Source organism: Dendrobates tinctorius, unplaced genomic scaffold (assembly GCF_039654945.1).
Source record: "Dendrobates tinctorius isolate UK_male_01 unplaced genomic scaffold, ASM3965494v1 ptg000250l, whole genome shotgun sequence".
Taxonomy (NCBI): Eukaryota; Metazoa; Chordata; class Amphibia; order Anura; family Dendrobatidae; genus Dendrobates; species Dendrobates tinctorius.
Window position 1 is genome coordinate 39,621,538 of NW_027361917.1, and position 26,829 is coordinate 39,648,366.

The 26,829-nt window shown below is 45.2% G+C and overlaps 1 protein-coding gene across 7 annotated transcripts in view; it reads right to left on the reverse strand.

Moving 5' to 3' along the window:
- UTRN (utrophin) overlaps nt 1-26,829 on the reverse strand; it is an 897,027-nt gene that overhangs the window by 20,418 nt on the left and 849,780 nt on the right. For all 7 annotated transcript variants that reach the window (XM_073557627.1, XM_073557629.1, XM_073557628.1 and 4 more), the window contains one exon: nt 16,131-16,239. In XM_073557627.1, coding sequence (XP_073413728.1) covers nt 16,131-16,239 — 109 coding nt within the window. The remainder of the gene's footprint in view (nt 1-16,130; nt 16,240-26,829) is intronic.

Below are 26,829 nucleotides of genomic sequence, written 5' to 3' on the forward strand. Positions count from 1 at the left end.
CAGATACCAAACAAGTATAGTTTTGTTTTGTTTTTTTCAATTTAAGTATGAAACAATTTTTGGGAAACTTTGAAAAAAATTTTTTTAGTTTGTGTTGCCATTTTTTCTGACACCCTTAATGTTTTCAATTTTTGGATTATGGGGCTCTGTGAAAGTATTTTTTTTGCACCTCAAGCTGATGTTTTTACTGATACCATATTGGAGTAGATATGATGCTTTGTTTGACTCTTATTGCAATGATGCAGCGGACAAAAAAAAACAATTATGAAATTTCTACTTTCTCATTACACCGTTTACAGATCAAATTAATTTATTAATTAATTTATTTTATACTGTATTTTGATAGATCAGACTTTTACAAACGCAGCAATACCAAATGTGTGTATTTTTTTATTTGTTTAATTTTTAATAGGGCAAAAGGTGGGCGATATGAACTTTTAAAGTATTTTTCTGTCGGCTCCTGCATTGATTTTACAAAAGCCGACAAATGAATTAACGGCCATTTTTCTGTTTATGAAATATAAAGACATATAATATATATATGTGTGTGTGTCACTGACACACACATATATATGTCATATATATATATATATATATATATACACACACACATATTCTATGTGTATATATGTAATCTATCTTTTCTATTATAACATGTCAGTGTGATTTTACGGTAGCGGCATATGAATTGCCGGCTTTTCAAAGGACACTGGTGCGTAAAAATCGCACAGTACTCGCATGTGTTAGAATCTGTTCAGTTTGTGACTATCCGTCATTTTCTTGTAGCGTTCTGGCTGCTGGTCTTTTTCCCCTGGTGCTGGGTTTGCCTTTGGTCAGGTGATTGTATCACCCTTTATTAGCCTGCACCTGTCTCCCATTCCTTGCTGGACAACAGTGTTAATCCGCTTGAAGTCTGGCTTGGAGCCTTGCTTTGCCTTCTGTCTGCTTAATTAGTGCAGTTCTGGGACCTCTGGTTCTGCTAGTCTTAGTCTGTGTTTTCAGTTTTTTTTCTGCAGCCTTCTCTTTGTTTTCTATTAGGAGGTGACCCGTTTTTGTACCCAGTCCTTAGATCTTTCAGGCACCCCTTCCCCCTATCTATAGATCTTCGCTTGAGATTAACATAGGATCGTCGGTGGGTCTATTCACAAGGCATGGGTCGCCCACTCTATCATAGGGTATCAGCCTAGTCGCATTACAGAGTCAGTTTTCCCCCCTCCTACCCTACTCCTGTGCTGCAGAACCGTAACAGTTTAGCCAGCCCGCGAAAGTTAAAAAGAAAAACCCTCCCGGATTTCTGCAATATGAACAGCGTTCAGGATCTCGCTCAACGCCTGCAACATATAACGTTGGAAGTTTCCAGCTTACAACAGCACATGAGTAATTGCCCAGGGGTCTGCCCTGAAGAGCCTAAGGTGATTTTGCCTGAATGATTTTCTGGTAAACGGCAAGAATTTTTTTCATTCAAAAATGCATGTTTACTTTATTTTCGGCTTAGACCCAGGTCTTCAGGAACTGAATTACAGCGTGTGGGGATTATGTCCTTATTGTGAGGGGAGCCGCAAGTTTGGGCATTTTCATTGCGCCAGATGACCCTTGTTTGGTGTCAGTAGAAACGTTTTTTTTTTCTGCTATGGAGTTAATATATGACGATCCGGATCGGGTCGCTACAGCCGAGGCTAAACTCAGACGGCTGAAACAGGGTTCTGGTGACGCTGAGGGATATTGTACCCAGTTCAGACGATGGTCTGCAGAAGTCAGCTGGAATGATCCAGCACTCAAAAGTTAGGTTTTAGTAGGTCTGAATTACAGGGTTAAAGACTTACTCATTGCATACCCTGCACCTGCTACACTTGAGGCTGACATGCAGTTAGCCATCAGGGTGGATAGAAGATTGAGAGACAGGCAGAATGAGGAGAAGGCTTCAATTCTGCTGGGTCCTGTCTCTCAAAAGACCCCCGTGGACTATGGGGAACCGATGCAACTTGGGGCGATGTGCTCTCGGTCCCAGGAAAGGGAGAGAAGGTTCTCTGAGGGGCTATGCGCTTATTGTGGTAAGACTGGCCATTTTATCAAGCAATGTGAAGGTCGCATAAATCAGGAAAAGAAAAAAAAAGGGGTAGAGTAACCCTCTCGTTCGTATTGCATTTTTACGGTCAACAAAAGTTTCTTTTTCTGGTAGTTCTATCTGTTAGGAATTCTGGAAAGTATTTTCTGAAGTTGAGTCACAAGCTCTAACACCACATTGAGATTACGATTGCGCTATTGAATTCGTCCCAGGTGCTACTCTCCCTAAGAGTCGTTTATTTAATCTGACAATTCCCGAGAGGGAGGCATTAAAGGAATACCTGCAGACTAGTCTTGCTGCAGGTCATATAAGACCCTCCAAGTCCGCTGTGGGATTCTTTTTTGTCAAAAAGAAAGATGGGGTCTTAGCCCGTGTCTGGATTTCAGGGAGATTAATAAGATCACTGTGCGCAATCCATACCGCTTGCAGCTAATTCCGGATTTGTTTAACCAATTAGTTGGAGCCAAGTGGTTCTCTAAGATTGATCTCTGTGGGGCATATAATTTGCTGCAGATTAAAGAAGGCGATGAATGGAAGGCAGCCTTTAATACCTGTGGTGTAATGACCACTGTGTCCACTAGGGGGCGCTGTGTGGATGTCCCAAGAGAATGGATGAGTGGCAGAATCCTGAAGGATAGTTATGTATCTCAAAGTGGGTGGCTTTGAGATGGAGGCTTGTGTATGTGTGATCAGCAATATCATTGCTGAGGTGTTGTTTCTAAGTGTAAGGGAGAAGTCTTCAGGTAACTAGAGAGATGGGCGGGTTCTGGTTACCTACAAATCCACCCAGGGGTGTGTCTGAAAATGCCTATAGTAAAAGGCTTTGTAATTGTGTGAAGGACCTGTGATGAGGTCATAGCCATGTGACCCAGTGAGCGTGGCTACAGACCATATAAGGTGGCCAGGGTAGGTCACAAGGTGTGAATGCTGGGAGCTGATTGGTCCAGTTTGGAAGGTCCTGTGAGGAGAAGGATGTCCTGGCTAACAGCCTGTGGAGCGGCTGTGTAATGGCGGCCAGCGTCTGAGAGTCCCTGAGGAGTGAGTGGATGTCTGCAGCCTGGAGCAACAGCCATATGGGAACCCTGACGTGGGTGAGAAAACCCTGGGGCTAAATAGCCTGTTTAATGGATGCTATGCTGTAATGTGAAGCTATATGATGGGCGATACGCTGTTGTATATTGCTGCTGTGGTTTATCATGGTGAATAAACCTCATGGACTGATATGGTTTTATGGAAAACCCGTACCGGATGTGATTTATTTGCTGCCAAGCGAGTGTCCCCCAACCTTGAATGACAGCGCCACCTCACATACCCCAGAAGGTCATTTTGAGTTTATAGTAATGCCTTTCGGCCTTACAAATGCTCCGCCATTCTTTCAAAATTTCATCAACAACCTTCTGAGGCTGTTGATCGGTAGGAGTGTTATTGTTTATTTGGATGATATTTTGATCTACTCGCCGGATCTGGAGTCGCATTGGCAGAGAGTTCGCGAGGTTCTGCAGATTCTGAGAGAAAACACATTCTTTGCTAAAGTGGAGAAATGCGAGTTTGCGGTACAGAAAATTCGCTTTTTGCGGTACATTGTTTCCAGTGATGGGTTTGAGATGGACCTGGTGAAGGTTCAGGCAGTATTGGAGTGGCCTAGACCTGAATGCTGGAAGTCAATTAAGAGATTCTTGGGGTTTGCTAATTATTACAGAAAATTCATAAAGAATTTTTCTGTTATCGCCAAACCCCTTACTGATCTGACTACGAATGGTGCCAATACTGTCCAATGGTCCCCTGAGGCTGTTAAGGCCTTTGCGCATCTCAAGGAGAAGTTTAGCTCTGATCCTGTTTTGATCCAGACAGACGAGACTAAGTCCTTTCTGGTAAAGGTGAATGCCTCATCAGTAGGAGTGGGGGTTGTTCTGTCACAGGAGGGAGAGGATGGGGTACATCCCTGTGCGTTCTTTTCTAAGAAATTTTCGGATGCGTAGCTCAACTACGATGTTGGGAACCAAGAATTGCTGGCTATTAAGCTTGCATTTGAGCACTGGTGACATTTTTTGGAAGGCACTAGACATCCTATACAAGTCTTTACTGATCATAAGAATCTGATCTATCTGGATGCTACTAAACGTTTGAATACTCATCAAGCTAGGTGGGCATTGTTTTTTGCCCGGTTCCATTTCTCTGTGACATATATCCCTGGGACAAAGAATGTTAAAGCTGATGCTTTGTCTCGAAGTTTCTCCCCAGCGGTTAATACTGAAAAGGAGGAATCTATTCTGAGGAGAGGGGTGGTGGAGGCAGCTTTAGGCTCTGAGTTGAAAAATAGCATTCTTAAAGCTCAGGATGCGGCACCAACCAACACTCTGTATGGGAAATTATTTGTTTGCTTTGCTTTCTTTAGGTAATGTCATGAGTCTTGTTTGGTGGGTCATCCAGGGATTGCCGAAACTAGAAAGTCGATCGGGCGGAGTTTATGGTGGCCGGCGTGGCTAAGAGGAATCGTCAAGTGGGTGCATCTGTGTACCGTGTGCGCTAGGTCTAAGGCTTCTCATGCTCCAGCAGCAGGGTTGCTGTGCCCGTTAGAGGTGCCTACTTCCCCATGGACACATCTTGCAATGGATTTTATCACCGACCTGCCGGTCTCTGAGGGTTTTTCTGTCATCTGAGTTGTGGTGGAACGGTTTAGTAAGATGTGTCATCTGGTGCCGTTCAATAAATTATCCTGCGCTAAGACACTTGCCAGGGCATTTGTGAAAGAGATTGTCAGACTCCATGATGTCCCCACGGACATTGTCCCCGATAGGGGACCACAGTTTGTGGCTCGATTTTGGCATGCCTTTTGTGACAGACTTAAGGTTCATTTGTCATTTTCGTCAGGTTATCATCCTGAGTCCAATGGACAGACCGAGAGGAAGAACCAGGATGTTGAGCAGTTTTTGAGATGTTTTGTAGCAGAAAATCAGGAGATGTGGTCGGAATATCTACCATTAGCTGAGTTTGCTCTCAATAATCATACGTCTTCTTCGGCTGGGTGTTCTTTTTTTTGTTCTACTGGGAAGCATCTATCTTTCGGTCCTTTTTCTAGAATTGGGGCAGCAGTTCCTGAGGAGGAGAGTTTTTCTGGAAATTTGGAAAGGTTTTGGACCAGTGTGCGCCATAATCTGAATCAGGCTAATAGGAGGTCTAAGAAATATTTTGACAAGAGAAGAAGAGAGGCAAGGTTTCTTGTTGGGGACATGGTTTGGTTGTCCTCTAGGAATCTGCGTTTAAAGATCCCTTCTAAAAAGTTGGGGCCTAAGTTTGTAGGACCCTACAAAGTAGTTCAGATTGTCACCTCGGCAACGGTCAGATTGGACATTCCTTCAACCTGGAAAATTAATTCAGTTTTCCATGTATCTTTGCTGAAAAAAATTGACACGCCAGATAAGGTGGCGATGCCATCTGCTCCTCCAATTGATGAGGACTGTGAGTTAGAGATTTCACGCATTCTTGATTCCAGTTGGCACAGAGGAGGCTTACAGTATCTAGTGTCCTGGAAGGGTTTCGGTCCCGAGGACAATTACTGGGTGAAAGCTGTGGATGTCTCAGCCACAAGATTAATTAAGGCCTTTCACAGTAGATTTCCGAATAAGTCTCGGCCTAGAGGATTCGGGGGATCCTCGTTAAATGGGAGGTACTGTTAGAATCTGTTCAGTTTGTGACTATCCGCCATTTTCTTGTAGTATTCTGGCTGCTGGTCTTTTTCATCTGGTGCTGGGTTTGTCTTGGGTCAGGTGATTGTATCACCCTTTATTAACCTGCACCTGTCTCCCATTCCTTGCTGGACAACAGTGTTAATCCGCTTAAGTCTGGCTTGGAGCCTTGCTTTGCCTTCTGTGTGTTTAATTAGTGCAGTTCTGGGACCTCTGGTTCTGCTAGTCTTAGTTTCTGTTTTCAGTTTTTCTGCAGCCTTCTCTTTGTTTTCTATTAGGAGGTGACCCGTTTTTGTACTCAGTCCTTAGATCTTTCAGGGACCCCCTTCCCCCTATCTATAGGTCTTTGCTTGACATTAACCTAGGATCGTCAGTGGGTCTATTCACAAGGAATGGGTCGCCCACTCCATCGTAGGGTATCAGCCTAGTCGCAGTGCAGGGTCAGTTTTCCCCCCTCCTACCCTAGTCCTGTGCTGCAGAACCGTAACAGCATGGTCCGAGTGCTGTGATTTTTTTTATCGCACCCATTGACTTCTATTGTAGGATGCGATCCATTTTCTGATGCGATTTTTTCCAGCCCGATCGTGATCCAATCAGAGCTGGAAAAAAAAGACAGATGAGCACACAATCATAGATTAACATTGGTCAGAATTCAATCCGATTTTTTATCAGATTGAATTCATCCCATTTCACCGCAAGTGGGCATGAGCCCAAAAGCTGGCTTTCACAGGAGACTTGTCCGCATTAAGGTCCTCAGCAGACCCCAGGCTGTCATGGCAAGCCATCTGAGCACCTTGATCACTTCACAGGTGCACAGAGGGGTACGTGGAATGACACACACCCTGCCGGCATGTGTTAAATGCCAATGTCCGAGATTAACAGTGGCAATACCATGTTAATAGCCACAGGCGGAGCTTCGCTCAACCCACTGGTGTTAGAGGCAGATGATGGTTGAATAGTTCAGCCATCATCTGCTGGGAAAGATCCGAGCCTGCATCAAAGTCAGAGACCAGACAAATGATGCAACTGGCAAATCACATGTCGGGAAGGGGATAAAATTACATTTTCCAAACTGTATGGGTGAGTTTCCATTTGCCAGTGACTCGGTGCAGAATATGAGATCATTGAGACTAAACTGTAAGAAGTGGAGTTTTATTGACATCTTCAATGGCTAACCACTTAATTCACCAATGCTAATGTCAAAGTCACTCCATGTTGCATGAAGAGGTGTTGTGCATAATTATCATTGTTTTTTTTAGCGGTTATATTTGCAGATCTAATATAAGAGTAAAATGCAAATTACAAGCTGTATCCTATAAAAGTAACATTGTTCTTTTTTTTTAATAATGCTTGATCACTTCAAAAAAAGCAAGTTACACTATTTTCTAACATTCTTTTCCAAGTTATTAGGATGTGTTCACACACTCCCCAGCATATACAATAAAAGTATCTATAGGCCCCCATATACTGAACATTGCTCAAAAAGTGTCATTTTGGCCTCTATTGAGGCAGAATAGATCCTATTTTGTTAGACTGAATAGCATAGTCATCTATGCTATGGTATCCAGATGCATCCCACACAAAAATAGTTATTTTATATAGGAGCCTATGGGTGACAGATCCCACTATGTGCCCATATAGTGTCAAGCATTGATGCTATCAATCAGAGGTATATGCCAAGAAATTCTTTCCAAATATGTTTCCCATGCATACTGCGCAAACAGTATGAGCCAACTCTTAGGGGCAGATACATTAAGACTAATGTAGTGCATGCACTAGGCCTCACTAGAGTACAATGTGTGTTGTGCAGTACAGGCTTAATGAAGGGCTCACTAGCTATAAAGCTTGTCTTGCTCAAGGCTGGGAAGAGGATACAATTGGATCCAGTGCAAGTTTTGGTCTGTGATCTAAATACATAAGCAAATGCACAAATCTCCCCAATAGTTGGCTGCAACGTATCTATCCAAAGTTCAGCTCACAGAATTTAAAGTAGTACAAATGTATATATCTTGAAAATTTCAAGAATATTTCTTTCCTTTAAATTCTGTGAATGTATACTTTCTCTCTCTGTGCTTTCTCAACTGCCAGTTAGAATTGGCCGTTTCTTCCCTCCCATATGAAACACTGAGCGAGAAACGTCAGACACATAAAACTGAAGTAAAAAAGTCAGAGTGGCGTAACTAGAGTCCGATGGGACCCAATGCAAAATCTGGACCATGGCCCTTCTCCCCACATGTTGGTCAGATGTATGGGCCCTTGTAGAGTTCTAAATCTTATAAGGACAATCATGTAGTATGGCCCCTCGTATTTACAGCCATGGCCAAAAGTGTTGGCACCCTTGAAATTGTTCCAGAAAATGAAGTATTTCTCCCAGAAAATTATTGCAATTACATATGTTTTGTTATACACATGTTTATTTCCTTTGTGTGTGTTGGAACAACACAAAAAACAGGGAAAAAAGGAAAATTGGCCATTATTTCACACATACTGTAACCCCAAGAATGGTCGAGACAAAATTGTTGGCACCTTTCCAAAATTGTGGAGAAACAACTTTGTTTCAATCATGTGATGCTTGTTCAAACTCACCTGCGGCAAGTTACAGGTGTGGACAATATTAAACTCACACCTGAAACCAGATAAAAAGGGGAGAAGTTGACTCAATCTTTGCACTGTGTGTCTGTTTGTACCACATTAAGCATGGAGAACAGAAAAAGGAGAAGAGAACTGTCTGTGAACTTATGAACCATAATTGTTGAACCATATCAACAATCATAAGGTAACAAGTCCTTCTCCAGAAATCTTACTGTTCTTTTGTTCACAGTCCACAACATAATCAAGAAGTATACAACCCATGGCACCATGGCTAATTTCCCAGGACAAGGACGGCAGAAGAAAATTGATGAAAGCAATTAAATTCAAGCTGTCCTGCTGGCTCAGGGTGCATCAGTGGCAGCGTGAACTATCCATTGATATTTGAATGATATGGCAGGAGACCCAGGAAGACCCCACTGCTGACACAGACATAAAAAGCTAGACTATAGTTTGACAAAACGTACATAAGTCAAAATCCTTTTGGCAAAGCATCTTTTGGACAGAAATATAAAGCTTACCTACAGTCAAATATGATGGAGGTTCTAAGATGTTTTGGGGTTGTTTTGCTGCCTCCGGCACTGGGTGCCTTGATTGCGTGAAAAGTATCATGAAACCTGAAGATCACCAAAGGATTTTGGGTAACAATGAAGTTCCTAGTGTCAGAAAGCTCGGTTTGCATCCTAGGTCATGGGACTTCCAGCAGGACAGTGACCCCAAACATACTTCAAGAAGCACCAAGTAATGGATAGAAACAAAACACTAGAGCATTCTGACATAACCAGCAATGAGTCCGGATCTAAATTCCATTGAACACCTGTGGAGATATCTTAATATTGCTGTTGGGAGAAGGCAACCTTCAAATATGAGACTTGGAGCTGTTTGCAAAAGAAGAGTGGTCAAAAATTCCAGTTGAGAGGTGTAAGAAGCTTGGTGATGTTTATAGGAAGCGATGGATTGCTGTTATTTATTCCAAAGTGTTTGCAACCAAATATTAAGTTGAGGGTGCAAACAATTTTGTCAGGCCCATTTTGGGGGTTTTATGTGAAATTATGTCCAATTTATCTTTGTTCTCTGTTGTGTTGTTCCAATACACACAAAGGAAATAAACATGTGTATTACAAAACATGTAATTGCAATAATTTTATGGTAGAAATACTTCAGTTTCTGAAACCATTTCAAGAGTGCCAACACTTTTGGTTGTGACTGTATCTCCCTTCCTGGTATATATGTTCCCCATCCTGGTATGTACAGTGGGGGAAATAAGTATTTGATCCCTTGCTGATTTTGTATGTTTGCTCACTGACAAAGACATGAACAGTCTATATATAATTTTAAGGGTAGGTTAATTTTAACATTGAGAGATAGAATATCAAAAATAAAATCCAGAAAATCACATTGTATAAATTATATAAATTTATTTGCATTTTGCAGTGAGAAGTAAGTATTTGATCCCCTACCAATCATTAAGAGTTCTGGATGCTACAGACCAGTTAGATGCTCCTAATCAACTCGTTACCTGCATTAAAGACAGCGGTCTTACATAGTCCCTTTTATAAAAGACTCCTGTCCACAGACTCAATCAGTCAGACTCTAACCTCTACAACATGGGCAAGTCCAAAGAGCTTTCTAAGGATGTCAGGGACAAGATCATAGACCTGCACTAAGCTGGAATGGGCTACAAAACCATAAATTAGATGCTGGGTGAGAAGGAGACAACTGTTGGTGCAATAGTAAAGAAATGGAAGAAATACAAAATGACTATCAATAAACTTCGATCTTGGGCACCATGCAAAATCTCACCTTGTCAGGTATCCTTGATCATGAGAAAGGTGAGAGATCAGCCTAAAACTACATGGGGGGAACTTGTTAATGATTTCAAGGCAGCTGGGACCACAGTCACCAAGAAAACCATTGGTAATACATTACGCCGTAAAGGTGGTCCCCCTGCTCAAGAAGGCACATGAGAAGGACCGTCTGAAATTTGCCAATCAATAACTGGATTATTCTGTGAGTGATTGGGAGAAGGTGATGTGGTCAGATAAAAAAAAATGCTCTTTGGCATTAACTCAACTCGCCATGTTTGGAGGATTTGAAATGCTGCCTATGATCTAAAGAACACCATCCGCACTCTCCAGCGTAGACGTGGAAATATTGTGTTTTGGGGGAGTTTCTCTGCTAAGGGCACAGGAGTACTTCACCACCTCAATGGGATAATGGATGGAGCCATGTGTTAGGTGTCTGGTTTCTGCATCTGCTCTGCAGGAATCCAGAGCCTCACATCCTGCGGTCTCCTGCTGTCTATCTACTGCAGAGAAGATTACTCTGCAGCAGACTGCTCCAGAGACTAAGTTCGTCTGTGCTCCTACTGGGCATGCTCACGAGGCTATCTCCCTTTGGAGATCGAGAGTCATGTGCCCAGGTCCTGCTCCAGATCTCATTGGTCCATCTCGGAGATCTGGAAGGTCCCGCATGGCTATAAAAAAGCACGCATGATCGTTCAGCCATGCACTAGTATAAACTTTTCAAGCTAAATGTGTGAATGGTGAAGGATGTATGACTCTGGTGACTGACTCATTTGAAACCCCTTCCCTCTGATATTACGCATGTGGATAGGGAATTAGTGCAGCAGTCAGCGCCAGTCAGTGGCAAGCCTTAGGCCACTGTGCACACCGCACCTCTGCTCTAGCGTCCGACATTGTGCCTGCTTCCTAGCCTTGTCGACTAGCGGCCGTGCCCTATGCCGCGCTGCAGCCCTCCTTGGTGTCTGCAGTAGTAACGACGCACATACGGTAGGTCTAGACGGATGCAGCTCCTCTGCCTTGTGTCCTGCTCCTGTGACCAGATACTGTGTGTGCATTTCCCTGTGGTCTGTGACACTAACAGACTCAGTGTTTTTGTATGTTTATGTTGCGGCGCCTGTGTCTGTGAACAGAGCCTGCTTTGCGCACTTCGGGTGAAGTCTAACCCGTGTGCATTATACCGCCATATTGCTCGTCTGTCATTACTTAGCAGTGGTGTAACACCTACTGCATGGTGGACCCCGAGCGCGAACGCACTTTATTATTTAATTTTATTTAGTGCGTTCCGCCGTTCCTAACATTATACTAGCGCCAGGGTCTGGCTAGTAATGGCAGATCAGCAGCAACTACTTCAGTGCATTCGCCAGCTAGAGGGCTGGTTGGCTACTCTTGAGAGTGTTATCGCAGCGGCGAAGTCTTCGGAGGCTGCTGTACAGGCGATCGCAGAGGCGTTGCCCGATAAATTTTCTGGCGATTGCGCCTCCTGTAGGGGTTTCGTGAGCCAGTGCTCTATCCAGCTGGAGTTACTGGCTGCGCGATTCCCTACGGAATGGGCTAAGGTGGGGTTATTATTATATCCCTTCTGTCGGGCAGGGCGTTGGAGTCGGCCACGCCACTGTGGGAGCGTGGTGACCCTGAGGCTCGGACCATTGCTCAGTTCTTAACATCTATCAAGCAGGTTTTCCTGGGACCACGGGTCACACACGAAACCTCTCTTCAGCTCCTTGCATTAACTCAGGGATCCCTCTCGGTCAGCCAGTATGCCGTTCGTTTTCAGACACTGGCTTCCGAGCTGGAGTGGTCTGATAGAGCCCTCATCCCTGTGTTTTGGAGAGGTTTAGCTGAGCATGTTAAGGATGCTCTATATACCAGAGAGGTTCCTACAAGTCTGGAGGCTGATTGCCATTGCCACCCGCATTGATCTCCGTTTCTCGGAGCACAGGCTGGAGCGTGCTCAATCCAGACGAAGGGTTACTCCGGCTCCCAACCTCGCTGAACCTCTGGAATCACCCGAGCCAGAGTGTTCACTCCCAGAGCCCATGGAGGTGTCTCGCGCCAGTCTAGAGGCGCGTCCGGCAGTAAGCTCCACTTGCGGCTACCACTGTCAGCACTCTGTTCCCCAGCATAGCGGGGCCCCGCAATGGCCAAACTCTGTGCCGCCGGGCAAGACCTTTGTCCCCCCTCGCCTTCGGCTGAAGATTCTCGCGTGGGCACACACGTCCAGGGCGGGTGGTCACTGTGGCTACATGCAGACCACAAAACTCCTGGCAGGGGCATATTGGTGGCAGCACAGGGCTCGAAACATTAAAAAATATATTCGGGCATGCGCCTCATGTGCTCGGGATAGCCTCCTTAAACAGAGAGTGGAAACGTCCGCCGACACACTGCGGAGTTCCACTTCAACCTATGCTCCGGTCGGTTTTGCCGCTCCTGTGGTCTCCCACGTGTCCCTTCTTAAACCTGGTGATCTTGTCGCCTCTGACACCTTCCACGTGTCCCGGTTTTCCGTGTCCTCTATCGGAACATCAGACTTGCCTTCCGACGAGTCTGAGACCTATGCCTCTGATGGGCACAAGGTGGTGGATTGGAAGTCTCAGAGAGGAGGGGGCCCTAGGAGGGGGGGTAATGTTAGGCGTCTGGTTTCTGCGCCTGCTCTGCAGGAATCCAGAGCCTCACATCCTGCGGTCTCCTGCTGTCTATCTACTGCAGAGAAGATTACTCTGCAGCAGACCGCTCCAGAGACTAAGTTCCTCTGTGCTCCTACTGGGCATGCTCACGAGGTGATCTCCCATTGGAGATCGGGAATCATGTGCCCAGGTCCTGTTCCAGATCTCATCTGTCCATCTCGGAGATCTGGAAGGTCCCACACGGCTATAAAAAGCGCGTATGACCGTTCGGCCATGCGCTAGTATAGACTTTTCAAGCTAAATGTGTGAATGGTGACGGATGTATGACTCTGGTGACTGACTCATTTGAAACCCCTTCCCTCTGATATTATGCATGTGGATAGGGAATTAGTGCAGCAGCCAGTGGCAAGCCTTAGGCCACTGTGCACACCGCACCTCTGCTCTAGCGTCCGACATTGCGCCTGCTTCCTAGCCTTGTCGACTAGCAGCCGTGCCCTACGCCACACTGCAGTTGCAGCCCTCCTTGGCGTCCGCAGTAGCGACGCCGCACACACGGTAGGTCTAGACGGACGCAGCTCCTCTGCCTTGGGTCCTGCTCCTGTGACCAGATACCGTGTGTGCATTTCCCTGTGGTCTGTGACACTAACAGGCTCAGCGTTTTCGTATGTTTATGTTGCGGCGCCTCTGTGTGTGAACAGAGCCCGCTTTGCGCACTTCAGGTGAAGTCTAACCAGTGCGCATTATACTGCCATATTGTTTGTCTGTCATTACCTAGCAGTGGTGTAACACCTACTGCACGGTGGACCCCGAGCGGCGAACGCACTTTATTATTTATTTTTATTTATTGCGATCCGCTGTTCCTAACACCATATACCGTAAAATTCTGAATGACAACCTCCTTCCCTCCGCCTAGACATTAAAAATGGGTCGTGGCTGGGTCTTCCAGCAAGACAATGACCCAAAAAATACAAGGCAACAAAGGAGTGGCTCAAAAAGAAGCACATTAAGGTAATGGAGAGGTCTAGCCAGTCTCCAGATCTTAATTCTATAGAACACATATGGAGGGTGTTGAAGCTCTGAGTTGCCAAGCGACAGCCTCAAAATCTTAATGATTTAGAGATGATCTGCAAAGAGGAGTGGACCAAAATTCCTCCTGACATGTGCGCAAACCTCATCATCAACTAAAAAAAGTCTGATTTCTGTGCTTGCCAACAATGGTTTTGCCACCAAGTATTAAATCTAGTTTGCCAGAAGGATCAAATACTGCAAAATGCAAATAAATTTATATAATTTATACAATGTGATTTTCTGGATTTTATTTTTGATATTCTATCCCTCAATGTTAAAATTAACCTACCCTTAAAATTATAGACTGTTCACGTCTTTGTCAGTGGGCAAACTTACAAAATCAGCAAGGGATCAAATACTTATTTCCCCAAAAGTATATACCCCATCCTGGTATATATGTTCTTTACTTGGTCTCCATGATCGTATATATTTTACCCTTTTTGGTATATATCCCTTATCCTGGACCCCGTCCTAGTATATGGCCGCTGTTCTTTAATGTGTAGGGAAAAAAAATTATTATACTCAACTCTCATTCGCTCTCCCATCCTCTTCTGAAGCCAACAGTTGACTTCAGCTTGCAAGCGACTGGAGTGCATCACATCACTGCAATGCTCCCTTAGTCATGTGCATGCCGACCTCAGCTGCTGCGATCTGACTGGCCGGCAATGTGTATTGCAGCATACGGACTTTGCAGGTTCCCTGCACAGCAATACACTTCAGCTGAATGCGCGTCCGAGGATGCATATTCAATTGAAGTTTGGACTGGTGTCAGCAGGCCCCCCACCCGCACAGGCCCATTTGCGACCTTTGCATCTGCGATCGTTACGCCCTTTGTCAGACACAAAACAATGAGTGATAAATGTCAGGCACATAACACTGAGTGAGAAAAATCAGGCACATGACCCCTATTATCTATTTATGTTTCACACTAGATTAAATTATTGGTAAGTTTGTGAAAAGTCTGTAGGCAGGGAAATGAAGGAAACTACTGGCTAATAGAAGGTGAGAAAGATGTTACTTTGCTTTATTAAGATTTATTACAACAGTTTAGGAATTTACACACACTACTGAGTTTCATAAAAAAACAAACAATACATTCTAAGTGCCATAAAAACAAGCCATTAGAAACTAGGACACAAAAGTGTTCTTTGAAAATAATGATGAACGCTTATTTGCAATGTAGCCTTATAGTGCTGGGATCCTCAATTCAAATCCCACCAAGGACAAGAATCCCTGTGTTTTCATTGGCTTTCTCTAGTTTCCCCAAAAACTGCAACATACTGGTAGAGAATATATATTGTGAGCCCCAATGCGGAAAGTGTTGATGATGTCTGCTGAAAGCTTTAATGATGCTATGTGAGCAAAGTAAATATACTGCTCAAAAAAATAAAGGGAACACTAAACAATACATTGCATTGTTTAGTGTTAACTTTATTTTTTTGAGCAGGACATATTATATTGTCTATTTAACAACATTATTAAAAATTAAAAAACCTGATGGGGCACAGAGGGTGTGATCGGGCCCAGAGAGGAATGGGGCCCATTGACGCCAGTGCCACGTTCAGTTGAATTTGTGTCCTTGGATGCACCTTCAGCTGAAATGTATTACGGCACAGAGAACCATCAACCTAACAGAGGAGATCAGCTGAGGTTCATGTCGGCGTATGATGTTACTGCTATGACTCGCCCTGCTCCCCTGTGTTGACTATGGAGGAGGAAGTGACTTGCGCTTTGTGGGAATGGGGCAGGTAAGAACATTTTTTTTTGTAAATGCCTTGCAGAAGAGCACCTTTATGGGGGACATTGCTACATGATGGGTGCAGGACGGGAAAGAGGATAGGATGGAGTAAATTATTACAGGAATTGTTCTGGGACACTGGGCATTATAACAATACAAGGTACTTTATTACAGGATAGGGGACATTATTAAAGGATAGGGACCGGGACAGACGGTATTATTACAAGACTGGGTGGACATGCTGGTGGGACCCAAGCCTATATTTTGTCCCGGGGCCCACAGGATGCTAGCTGTGCCACTGGTGTATCCCTTGTAATATAATGGGAAATTTCTTTTATCAAGCACGCCACAATGTAAATAGCTATTATAACATTCTCTACACTGAAGCTAAATCTATTTTAATTTAAATTTGCCTTAAGAGAACAATGAAAGAGACTGCCTTTAATCTCCAGACAGTCCAACTCAATTAGAAAACCTGTAAACGTTTTGGTCCCAGTGACAACAGCTGCTGTTTATGTGCGGGAGATAAATCACTCTACTAAACCTGCGTCCCACCTGTCTGCTGAAACTGTAAGCTGTAATGATGGTCAGCCGAATATCTCGGAGCTGGCGGCTGCTGCGACACCAACAAAGAGACTCCATTAACCCTGGATTCTGACTCCGGCTGAAAGGAAACAAAACCCAAATATAAAGCAATCAACTTGAGAATGAAACAATACATGCAAAACTTAGATAAATGTAACAAAACTAACTAGAAAGGAAACACAAAAGGTATAAACATAACCATTTATATATGAGCATTAATATACTACTACTCTGACAATAATCTACAATAGAGCAATGCAGGCAAACCTGCTGTTGTAAAGACATAAGTGCCCTAGACAAAGACGGTAAAACTTCCCTTTTCCCCCTTCTAAACTTGATTATATTCATTTTTTTTTAGATATTATTGTCCTTTAGTCTCCCATACTGCCTCCAGTGAATACATGTAAAGCCTCTGATAGTAGTATAGTGGTTAATAATAATATCCAACTTACATGGTGGTCTATGATTAATTAGTGGGTACCATTTTAGATTAGATATTTTATATTACAATTGAATTATTTATTTTAATATGGGATTGGGTCATGAAGAGGTTAATAATGGTGGTAACAAAAATATTTGCTTTTAATTTAAAGAGAATCTGTCTCCAGATATTTTCACCCTAATCTAAAAGGAGCATAATGTAGGGCAATAAACCCCAATTCCTGCAATGTGTCACTTACTGGGCTGCTTGCTGTAGTTTTGATAAAATCACTGTTTTATCAGCAGGAGGTTATCACTAGAGCATTAGTAAACCTGCTACCATGTAGCCGACCCAAGCCCCCATCACTGATTGGCAGCTTCCTCCCTATCCACATTGTAAACAGAAAGTAGCCAATCAGAGTGGGCGGAGTTATACAGAGCTCAGCATTCAGAGAACTACTAGTTCAGCAACAAATACAACAGTGATTTTATAAAAATTACACTAAGCAGCCCAGTAAGTGACACAGCGCAGGAATCAGGATCTCTGATCCTACATCATGCAGCACTCAGATGGGGTAGCAAAAAACTGGTGAGAAATTCCCTTTAATTGCATTTAATCTAAACAGGTAAAATAATGTTTCAGGAGTCACGACATTTTGTCTTACACGATATACAATTCTATTTGACCATAGAAAGTCCTCTTTATATATGGAGCCAAACATGGAACCCACAAAGAATGTTTTTAGTAAAATGTGATTTTACAACACATCTCTGCTTGAATGAAAACCATTACGGGTGCAATGGACTATACAATATATATTCTAGCAAACCGTTCATCATGTCGAATGTTTGGTCTTCTGTAGCTCAGGGCAATAATACAGCAGGCAAGATAAACTGTATAAATGTGTAAGTCATTAATGGGTTACAGAAATTCTGAAAAGATTGAAACTAACAAGAAACGTACGTTCCCCTGGGACTATGACCTTGTGATTTGTAAGAAAATTAATGAATCATTAACTACATAGTATAAATACAAATTAATGTATAGCTGTCAACATCAACATGACCTAGCAAATGTGAAAAAAAACATACCATGGGGGTATTTATTAAAATATATGAGGCCCATGGTAGTGCTCCCATAAGAAACAGTCACATGTTACTGCTGGCTATACCAACTATTTCCATCAGCTTCTGCTTGTCTTCAAATCTTATTTCTGAAAACACTTTAAAAAACTCAGAATTAAAGGGAAACCGTGAGCGGATTTATATTGTCCAAACCACAGACAGAATGAATTACAGACAGCCAATATTATTGCATCCAGGTATGTCTTACTCCAAAATGAACATTTTAGAGAAAACATAAATTAAAAGAGTAGATTGGGATGATGCAACTAGGATGACTAGTCCCTGGCGGCTTCTACCCGCCCAACTTCCATAGACTGACAGGTCTCTTCATATAAGCTATTTCACACAATGTGTTCTCTGAAGAGCCGCAACATTTCAGAGTGGAACATACAAGCCACAATAAGGCCGGGTTCCCACTGGGCTATGGCAGTCCGTTAACGCTGCCATACACCACCATTATGTGTCGTATTGGTTGTATGCCGTAAAGCGGCACGCGTTCGCGATGTGCCGTTAAGCACTGACGGAGCCTCAGACGCGGCCTGCAGAATCCGAGGCTCAGTCACAGCTAGCGCTGATGATTCATCAGCGCTAGCTGTATAGCATGTCACCTCTAGCGCTGATGATCAGCGCTAGCGGTATAGCATAACGCATATAGCGTTATGCTATAGCGTTAACGCAGCCCGTCAACGCTATGCGTTGATAGGGCTGGTTAAAGCTATGTGAACCTGGCCAAACAGAACTAATCCCTGCCCCTGCATGTTGTTAGCACAGATAGTAAAGCTGTTACTACACAAAGAGTCCCTGACAACAGCTTAACACAACGTCACTTCTGGTCCGGACACTTCCGGCCAAGCGGTGTTTTCACCACTATTTAAGTCCATGAAGGGGGACAAACATGCACCTCACAGCAGGGCATGGGAGCGCCGCTCGGTCACGCTACATATCAAGGTAACTGGGGCACCTACTACAACACCTAGCAGAGTAACGGGTCTTCTTATGACATTTATGAACGCTATATTACCTTCACATTTACAGGGGTCAAGCACCACTGGCTACCCTTCTGTCCTATGGACCATATATTTAGGTATTTCTACTTCTTACTACGTACAAACATCCCTATCAGACCCATACTTATTTAAACCATGCTCTTCACAGGTTCCTCCTCATCATAGAAAAATCTGTGCTTATTTACTACAAGATTTGGAACATAGGTACTTGATTTCCTCACATCCTAGTTCTTGCCTCTACTAGATTATATTATAACACTGTCACTATTTCTTGCAGACCCTGGATCTTACAGGGATTTCTCTCTTTTCTTGCTCTTTTACGTCTTTAATATACAGCTGGATGATGGTAAATCCTGATTGTACATGACTATTTGGATATTCTTTAGAAGCCATATGTGAATGATGGAATTCTATATTATTGATATTTCGCTTGTACCACTTTATAGTTTGATATTCAAAGCTACTCTTTTTAGGGACTATTTTTTTTGTTCTCTAATGCCATTATGTTCTTCTATATATAATTTTGCTATTTTATATGTCTGATTTGTCCTCCTTTTGTTTTACAGCGACTTATGATTAAGACCCCGGGGGGGGTTGAAACGTTAAGTTGTGTCGCAATCGCACCCTTCCCCCCTACTTTTCCAGTGTATTGTGAGCACTATATATTCTATATGCACAATATAATTTTGACATTCTTTGAAAGATATTCCACTAAGAGTGTGCGGTGAATTTTGAATTCTTTTGATTTTTGGACCTCTACGGCCCATTACATCTGCACCTCATATTTTGACAGTGTGCATGCCAATTATCTCTAGTGTACCTAATCTCTGATTTAGGCTGCCCATGATTCAGGTAATATGAATCAGTGGACAGGTTCCCATTAAAGAAAATCTTTCATATACTGTGAGGGGTTGAAAGGCTTAGCTGCTCCTTGAGGTAGACTCAGGCATACGGGTGGTTAAAGACTCTCGGTGGTTCATTGCCTCATAAACCAAAAAACAAAATGGTAACAGAAAGCAGCCTATCCGGCTCAAATGAAAATAAACAGTTCATACACTGTCCTGCCCTGGTCCTCTGGGACAACACATACGGCAGCTCTGGCAGGAGCTAGCAATCCCGAGACTTGCTTTCCTCCACACACATAGCCAGAGAAAAAAAGAAGAGCCTGGACATATAATTCCCCTCCAGCCACACCCTGAAGGTGGAGAAATGGTGGGTAGGCCTATCTCTGACCTACCCACCATGAAAGCCCTGCCCATATAGCAACTGGATTGCTCTCAGCACATATCATGCTGGAGAAAACACTTATGGCTTCCACATCACGCAGGAAAGCAATCTCCGTGACACATATCTCCCCTCATGTATGACAACAGTGACCATGTCACAATATGTATATGTGAACAGTGTCAGACAGGGTTCTTTGGGCCTGCTAGAGGAACAATTTTGATTGTCCACTCACTACCTGTGTACATCTATTGTCACGGTCCCTACCTGTGCGCGCTCCTCCCGGCGCGCTCCTGCTCTCCAGCGCATCCCCGCGCCCGGCTGCCGGGTCCCTCGGCGTCGGGTGCCTGCGCACTCTCTCTCTCCTGGCAAGAGTGACGCGCTGGCTCCGCCCCCAACATGGCGGCGCCCATCGGCTACTTATGCTCGGCGTCTGGACACAATTGCGGTGACGCTGTCTTCTTTGCATTGTTCTCTGTGTCTCAGGCCCCCTCGTTCCTCTGCCTTTTCCTGTGCTACCTCTGGTAGCGTTCCCCCTGCACCTTCTGCCATTCCTTGTCCTCCTTCATTCCAGTATCTTCCCTGTCCTGCTCCTTCCGTCTTCTTGTCTGGTCGTCATACTGTCCCTGTTTGTCTACCTTGCTTTCCGTTTAGTTTTACCGGTGCTTTCTCTTTATTGCAGTCTCCAGCCATTTGCCACCCTCTGTGCTCCGGTCCTGCACTCTGCCATTCTCCGTGGTCTCTGTGTCCCCCTGTGCCTAATAGTTCAGATACTTCTGTGCCTCCTTTCCAGCCTATAGCCCCAGTCGTCACTTTGGTTCCAGCTGTCGCGGCTCTATCCTCTGGGGGCCTGCCCCTAACACTCCCTGTATAGGGGGTGGCCTCACCTGGGCGCTCGCCCTCGGGGGCTCTGGAGCCGTGACCTGCAACAGCAACCGTAACAGCTTAGATGGCCATGAACCCCGCTGGAGCCACGGCTGCTCAAAAAGAGTTAGTTTTCCTTAGGGAGAATCAAATGCGCATTATGTCCTTTATGAAAAATATGGACTCGCGCCTTTCCGCTCTCCTATCCTCTGACCCTGGTAAAGCCGCCCAGTTGGCTGGCTTACAACAAGAATTGGCTCAGCAGCGTGACACTCAGTCACATATTCTCAGCTACATGGCTTCGGTGGACGGTCGATTGCTTTCCTTGCAGTCGCCTGCCTCAGCTCCTCCTGCTGCGGTTTCTCACCCTCCCCCGCGGTTGGCCAAACCACCCCGGTATAACGGTGACGCCAAATTGTGCTGGGGTTTTCTAAATAAGTGCCGCCTCCATTTTGAATTGCTGCCCCAGCAATATCCCACAGACTGAGCCAAAGTGGCCTTCATCATTTCCCATCTGGAGGGGGACGCTGTGGCTTGGGTCAATCCCCTCTGGAAGCATGATGATCCTGCGGTTACCGTTATTCAGTTTTCTGAACACTTTTTGTCGGGTATTTGACGAACCGGGTCGTTTAGCCTCCACCACTGAGGCTCTGTTTAACCTCTGCCAAGGTTCTCTAACTGTGGGCAAGTACGCCATACAGTTTAGGACCTTGTCCTCCGACTTAGGTTGGAATAACGAGGCATTGGTGGGCGTCTTTTGGCGAGGTCTCTCGAGCCGTATTAAGGATGAGCTTGCTGGGCGTGACACCCCTACAGCTCTGGAGGATTTGATTTCCCTAGCCACCAATAGATCTCCGGTTTCAGGAACGGGCCAGGGAGAGAAGGGTTTCTCGTCCATTGTCTTCTGTTCGCAGACCACCCAGTCACCGACCCAGGGTCCTCCCTCCTGCCTTTGCACCTGAACCTATGCAGGTGGACAGCCTGAAGCTCTCTGACCAGCGTCGTAGGGAGAGAACCCTCCAGGGCCTTTGTTTCTACTGCGGCAGCGGTTCCCATTTGCTCCGAACTTGTCCAGATCGTCCGGAAAACTCCTCCGCCTAGGCCAGGTAAGAGAGGCCTCCCTGGGCGTATGTGATACCTCTCAACCCCTCACTTTGTCTTCTTGCATGTTGGTGGGAAGCGGGCTTCTCTAGTGGCCTATGTGGATTCAGGCGCCGCTGGAAATTTTATTAGGCTTGAGGAAGTTAACAAATTTTCTGTTCCCGTGAGGACCTTGGAAAATCCCCAAGTTCTCGCATCCATAGATGGTCGACCCCTGCAAGAGACGGTTACTCTTGTCACCCAAGAGGTGGAGTTGCAAGTAGGGGCTCTGCAGAAGGAGAAAATTTCATTTTATGTCTTAGCAGGTATCTCCCATCCTATCCTACTCAGTCTTCCTTGGCTGCGGCTCCACGAGCCCACCTTAGATTGGCATAACGGCAACGTCTTGCGCTGGGGGGAGTCTTGTCGGGCTCAGTATCTGCTGTCGGTGCGTCCCGTAGGTACCCCTCGTTTTTCCCCTATTCCCTCCGGATTGCCGTCCGCTTACAGTGCCTTTTTGGATGTCATTGACAAGAGAGAGGCTGAGACTCTTCCTCCACACTGTCCCTATGACTGCTCCATTGAGCTCGTCCCAGGCACCACTCCTCCTCGTGGAAGGATTTATCCTCTCTCCTCAGCAGAGACCCAAACCATGTCTGAATACATTCAAGACAACCTGGCCAGAGGCTTCATTCGGAAGTCTTCGTCCCCTGCAGGAGCAGGCTTCTTTTTCGTAAAGAAGAAGGATGGGTCACTGCGCCCGTGCATCGACTATCATGGCCTGATTCACATCATGGTAAAGAACAAATACCCGCTGCCACTCATCTCGGAGCTCTTTGATCGCCTGAAGGGAGCACGTGTGTTTACCAAGCTCGACCTATGAGGAGCCTACAATATTGTTCGTATACGCTCTGGGGACGAGTGGAAGACTGCGTTCAACACGCGAGACGGGCACTACGAGTATTTGGCTATGCCGTTTGGTCTCTGCAACGCACCTGCAGTGTTCCAGGAACTCGTTAATGACGTCTTTCGAAATCTCCTCTGCTCCTGTGTCGTAGTCTACCTCGACGACATCTTAGTATTCTCCCCCGATCTGGCTACTCATCGCCGAGACGTTCTCCAAGTTCTCCAACGTCTCAGAGAGAACCACCTTTTTGCCAGGTTGGAGAAGTGCCTCTTTGAGCAAACTTCATTGCCTTTTCTTGGTTACATCGTTTCGAGCTCGGGGTTAGAGATGGACCCTGAGAAAGTCTCAGTAGTTCTCAATTGGCCACGTCCCCTCGGAGTAAAGGCAATTCAGCGGTTTTTGGGTTTTGCCAATTATTATAGGCAATTTATCCCCCACTTCTCTTCTTTGACTAAGCCAATTTTGGCTCTCGTCCGCAAAGGAGCCGATCTCAATCATTGGCCCTCTGATGCGGAGGCTGCCTTTGAAGCCCTGAAACAAGAATTAGCGAAGTCTCCTGTGCTCCATCGCCCGGATACCAGCAGGCTATTCATCCTCGAGATTGAGGCATCTTCGGTGGGAGCAGGAGCAGTTCTTCTGCAAAAATCCCTCTCTGGCCGTGCTCTCACCTGCGGATTCTTTTCTAAGGCCTTCTCCGCTCCTGAACCTAACTATGCCATTGGAGATAGAGAACTCTTGGCCATAAAAATGGCTCTCGAAGAGTGGCACCATCTTCTCGAGAGAGCCGTCCATCCGTTCATCATTTTTACGGATCACAAGAATTTGGCATACATTCAGTCCGCTCAAAGGCTCAACCCACGGCAGGCCAGATGGTCATTGTTTTTCAAACAATTTGACTTCGAACTTCACTTCCGACCCGGGGATAAGAACATCAAGGCTGATGCCCTATCACGATCATTCTTGTCAGTGGATAAGGAAGAGGGTCCAGCACAGCTCATCGACCCTGCCAAAATCTTTACCGTGGCCCCACTAAGCCTGGTGTCCCCACCTTCTGGTAAAACCTTTGTTCGGAGTGGAGATAGACTGAAGGTTCTACGTTGGAGCCACTCATCGAAGCTTTCTGGACATGCAGGAGTTAAAAATACTCTCTCACTCATCTCCCGTCATTATTGGTGGCCTTCGCTTCACAGAGATGTCAAGGATTTCATCGCCTCCTGCCCTTCTTGTGCCCGGAACAAAGTCCCTCGACACCTTCCTGCAGGACTCTTACATCCGCTACCCGTGCCTGCAAATCCATGGACTCATATTGCTATGGACTTCGTCTCCGATTTGCCTCCTTCTTCAAGATACACGGTTATATTGGTGGTCGTGGATTGATTTTCCACAATGACCCACTTCATTCCACTGCCTAGTTTGCCTACTGCTCCCGAATTGGTGAAGATCTTCCTACTCCATGTCTTTCGCCTCCATGGCTTTCCTCAGCATATTGTCTCGGATCGAGGGGTCCAGTTTACCTCCTGTTTTTGGTGAGCCCTCTGCGGATTGTTGAAGATAACTTTGGATTTTTCCTCAGCCTACCACCCCCAGTCTAATGGTCAAATCAATCGAGTCAACCAGGCTCTGACATCCTACCTTCAGCATTTTTCTAATGCTCACCAAGATGACTGGGTCTCTCTTCTTCCTTGGGCAGAATTCGCCTATAACAACCATCCAAGTGAGGCTTCCTCTAAATCTCCCTTTTTTGTGGTTTTTGGGAAAGACCCCGGCATTCCCCTTCCTGTTTCCCCTACCTCGGGTGTACCGGCAGTGGACTCCTTGTCTGTGGACTTCTCTCAGATTTGGAGGGAGACCAAAGAAGCCCTTGTGAGAGCTAGCCTCAGGATGAAGAGGTATGCCGACAAAAAACGGTTAGATGCTCCTCCATATCACCCAGGAGATAGGGTTTGGTTATCCTCTCGGTATATCAGGTTAAAGATTCCCTCCTATAAGTTAGGTCCACGCTACATTGGTCCCTTTGAGGTCTTGAGTCGCATCAACGACGTGGCCTACAAGTTGAGATTGCCCGCCTCACTAAAAATTCCCAATACCTTTCATGTATCGCTCCTCAAACCTGCAGTATTTAACCACTTTCACTCAGCGTCTTCTCAAACTTCCCAAGCTTGTAGCTCGGATAACATCTTTGAGGTGCGGGATATATTGGCTACGAAGACAGTTAGAGGAAGAACTCAGTTTTTGGTTGATTGCAAAGGTTTTGGTCCGGAGGAGAGATCATGGGAACCCCAGGATAATATTAATGCTCCTCGCATTATGAAACGATTTCTCACCAGCGTTAGGAGGAGGGGGAGTAAAGGGGGGTACTGTCACGGTCCCTACCTGTGCGCGCACCTCCCGGCGCGCTCCTGCTCCCCGTCGCGTCCCCGCGCCCGGCTGCCGGGTCCCTCGGCGTCTGGCGCCTGCGCACTCTCTCTCTCCTGGCGCACAGGCTCCTGGGAAGAGTGACGCGCTGGCCCTGCCCCCAACATGGCGGCGCCATCGGCTACTTATGCTCGGCGTCTGGACAGGTAAGACGCCTGTCTAACGATTGCGGTGACGCTGTCTTCTTTGCAGCGTTCTCTGTGTCTCAGGCCCCCTCGTTCCTCTGCCTTTTCCTGTGCTACCTCTGGTAGCATTCCCCCTGCACCTTCTGCCATTCCTCGTCCTCCTTCGTTCCAGTATTTTCCCTTTCCTGCTCCTTCCATCTTCTTGTCTGGTCCTCATACTGTCCCTGTTTGTCTACCTTGCTTTCCGTTTAGTTTTACCAGTGCTTTCTCTTTATTGCAGTCTCCAGCCATTTGCCACCCTCTGTGCTCCAGTCCTGCACTCTGCCATTCTCCGTGGTCTCTGTGCCCCCCTGTGCCTAAAAGTTCGGATACTTCTGTGCCTCCTTTCCAACCTATAGCCCCAGTCGTCCCTTTGGTTCCGGCTGTCACGGCTCTATCCTCTGGGGGCCTGCCCCTAACACTCCCTGTATAGGGGGTGGCCTCACCTGGGCACTCGCCCTTGGGGGCTCTGGAGCCATGACCCAGAGGGTCCACTTCCAGGTTGCCCCTACATCTCTTCCCTGCAACAGCAACCGTAACATCTATTTATAATTTTAACATAATTGTTAGCATTTTACACACATGACATGTCCAATAAAGTCTAAAAGTCACATGTGAATCTACTCATAAGTATTAGATCTAAATGGTAAGTGATTGGCCCAACAGGGAATTATCTTCTGCTCGATCGTTTGGGCTCTGAGGAATTAAAATAGCTTATTGTGTCAAGGTTTGGAAATTGGTTGTCTGGTGAGTAAGTCCGGCTCTGCAGCTAAAAGTATAGCATCCCTGTGGGTCCATCTAGGCTTAGAAAACCAGTAGGTAATGCACCCGAATGCTGTCACGGCTGATCAGAGCTCTCAGTAGTTGCAATGTCCAACTCTACATCTAAAATAGCTTAATCTCAGTGACTGATACAACAAATGCCACAATATATTCTACTTGTTATGATGAATACATGCAGCAATCTGCTGGAAAACTCCATCATGTGAAGTTATTCTAGAAAACCACTGGGAGACTTTAATGAAAACAGTTGTACAGAAAACTCAGAAGAAACATTGGCAAAGCCCATAGTGACCAATTTGCTTTCATTTTCCGCACAGATTGCAGGAAGAAAGAATATATGTATTTCCAGTAACCTGAAAACCATTTGCAAGAAATGTCGACCATTTGATATAAAATAGCTATTTATCACAAAGGAAAAAATCTCTCTAAAATGAAATTACATTAATAATTGTAATACATATTTCAAGTCTGGCAATAGGAAACCATTTAGAAAAAATATCTTTACTATATAACTTTATGACTTGTGCTTGGTAATGATGTTCAAGATATAAAATAGAAATAAAATTGGAATAGTTTCTATAGCAACAAGGAAAAATCTAAAAATAGGGTGAAAACCATTATAATACCATAGAAGAGATAAACTTTTGTAGAAAGCATAAAATTCTACAGGAAAATGTATT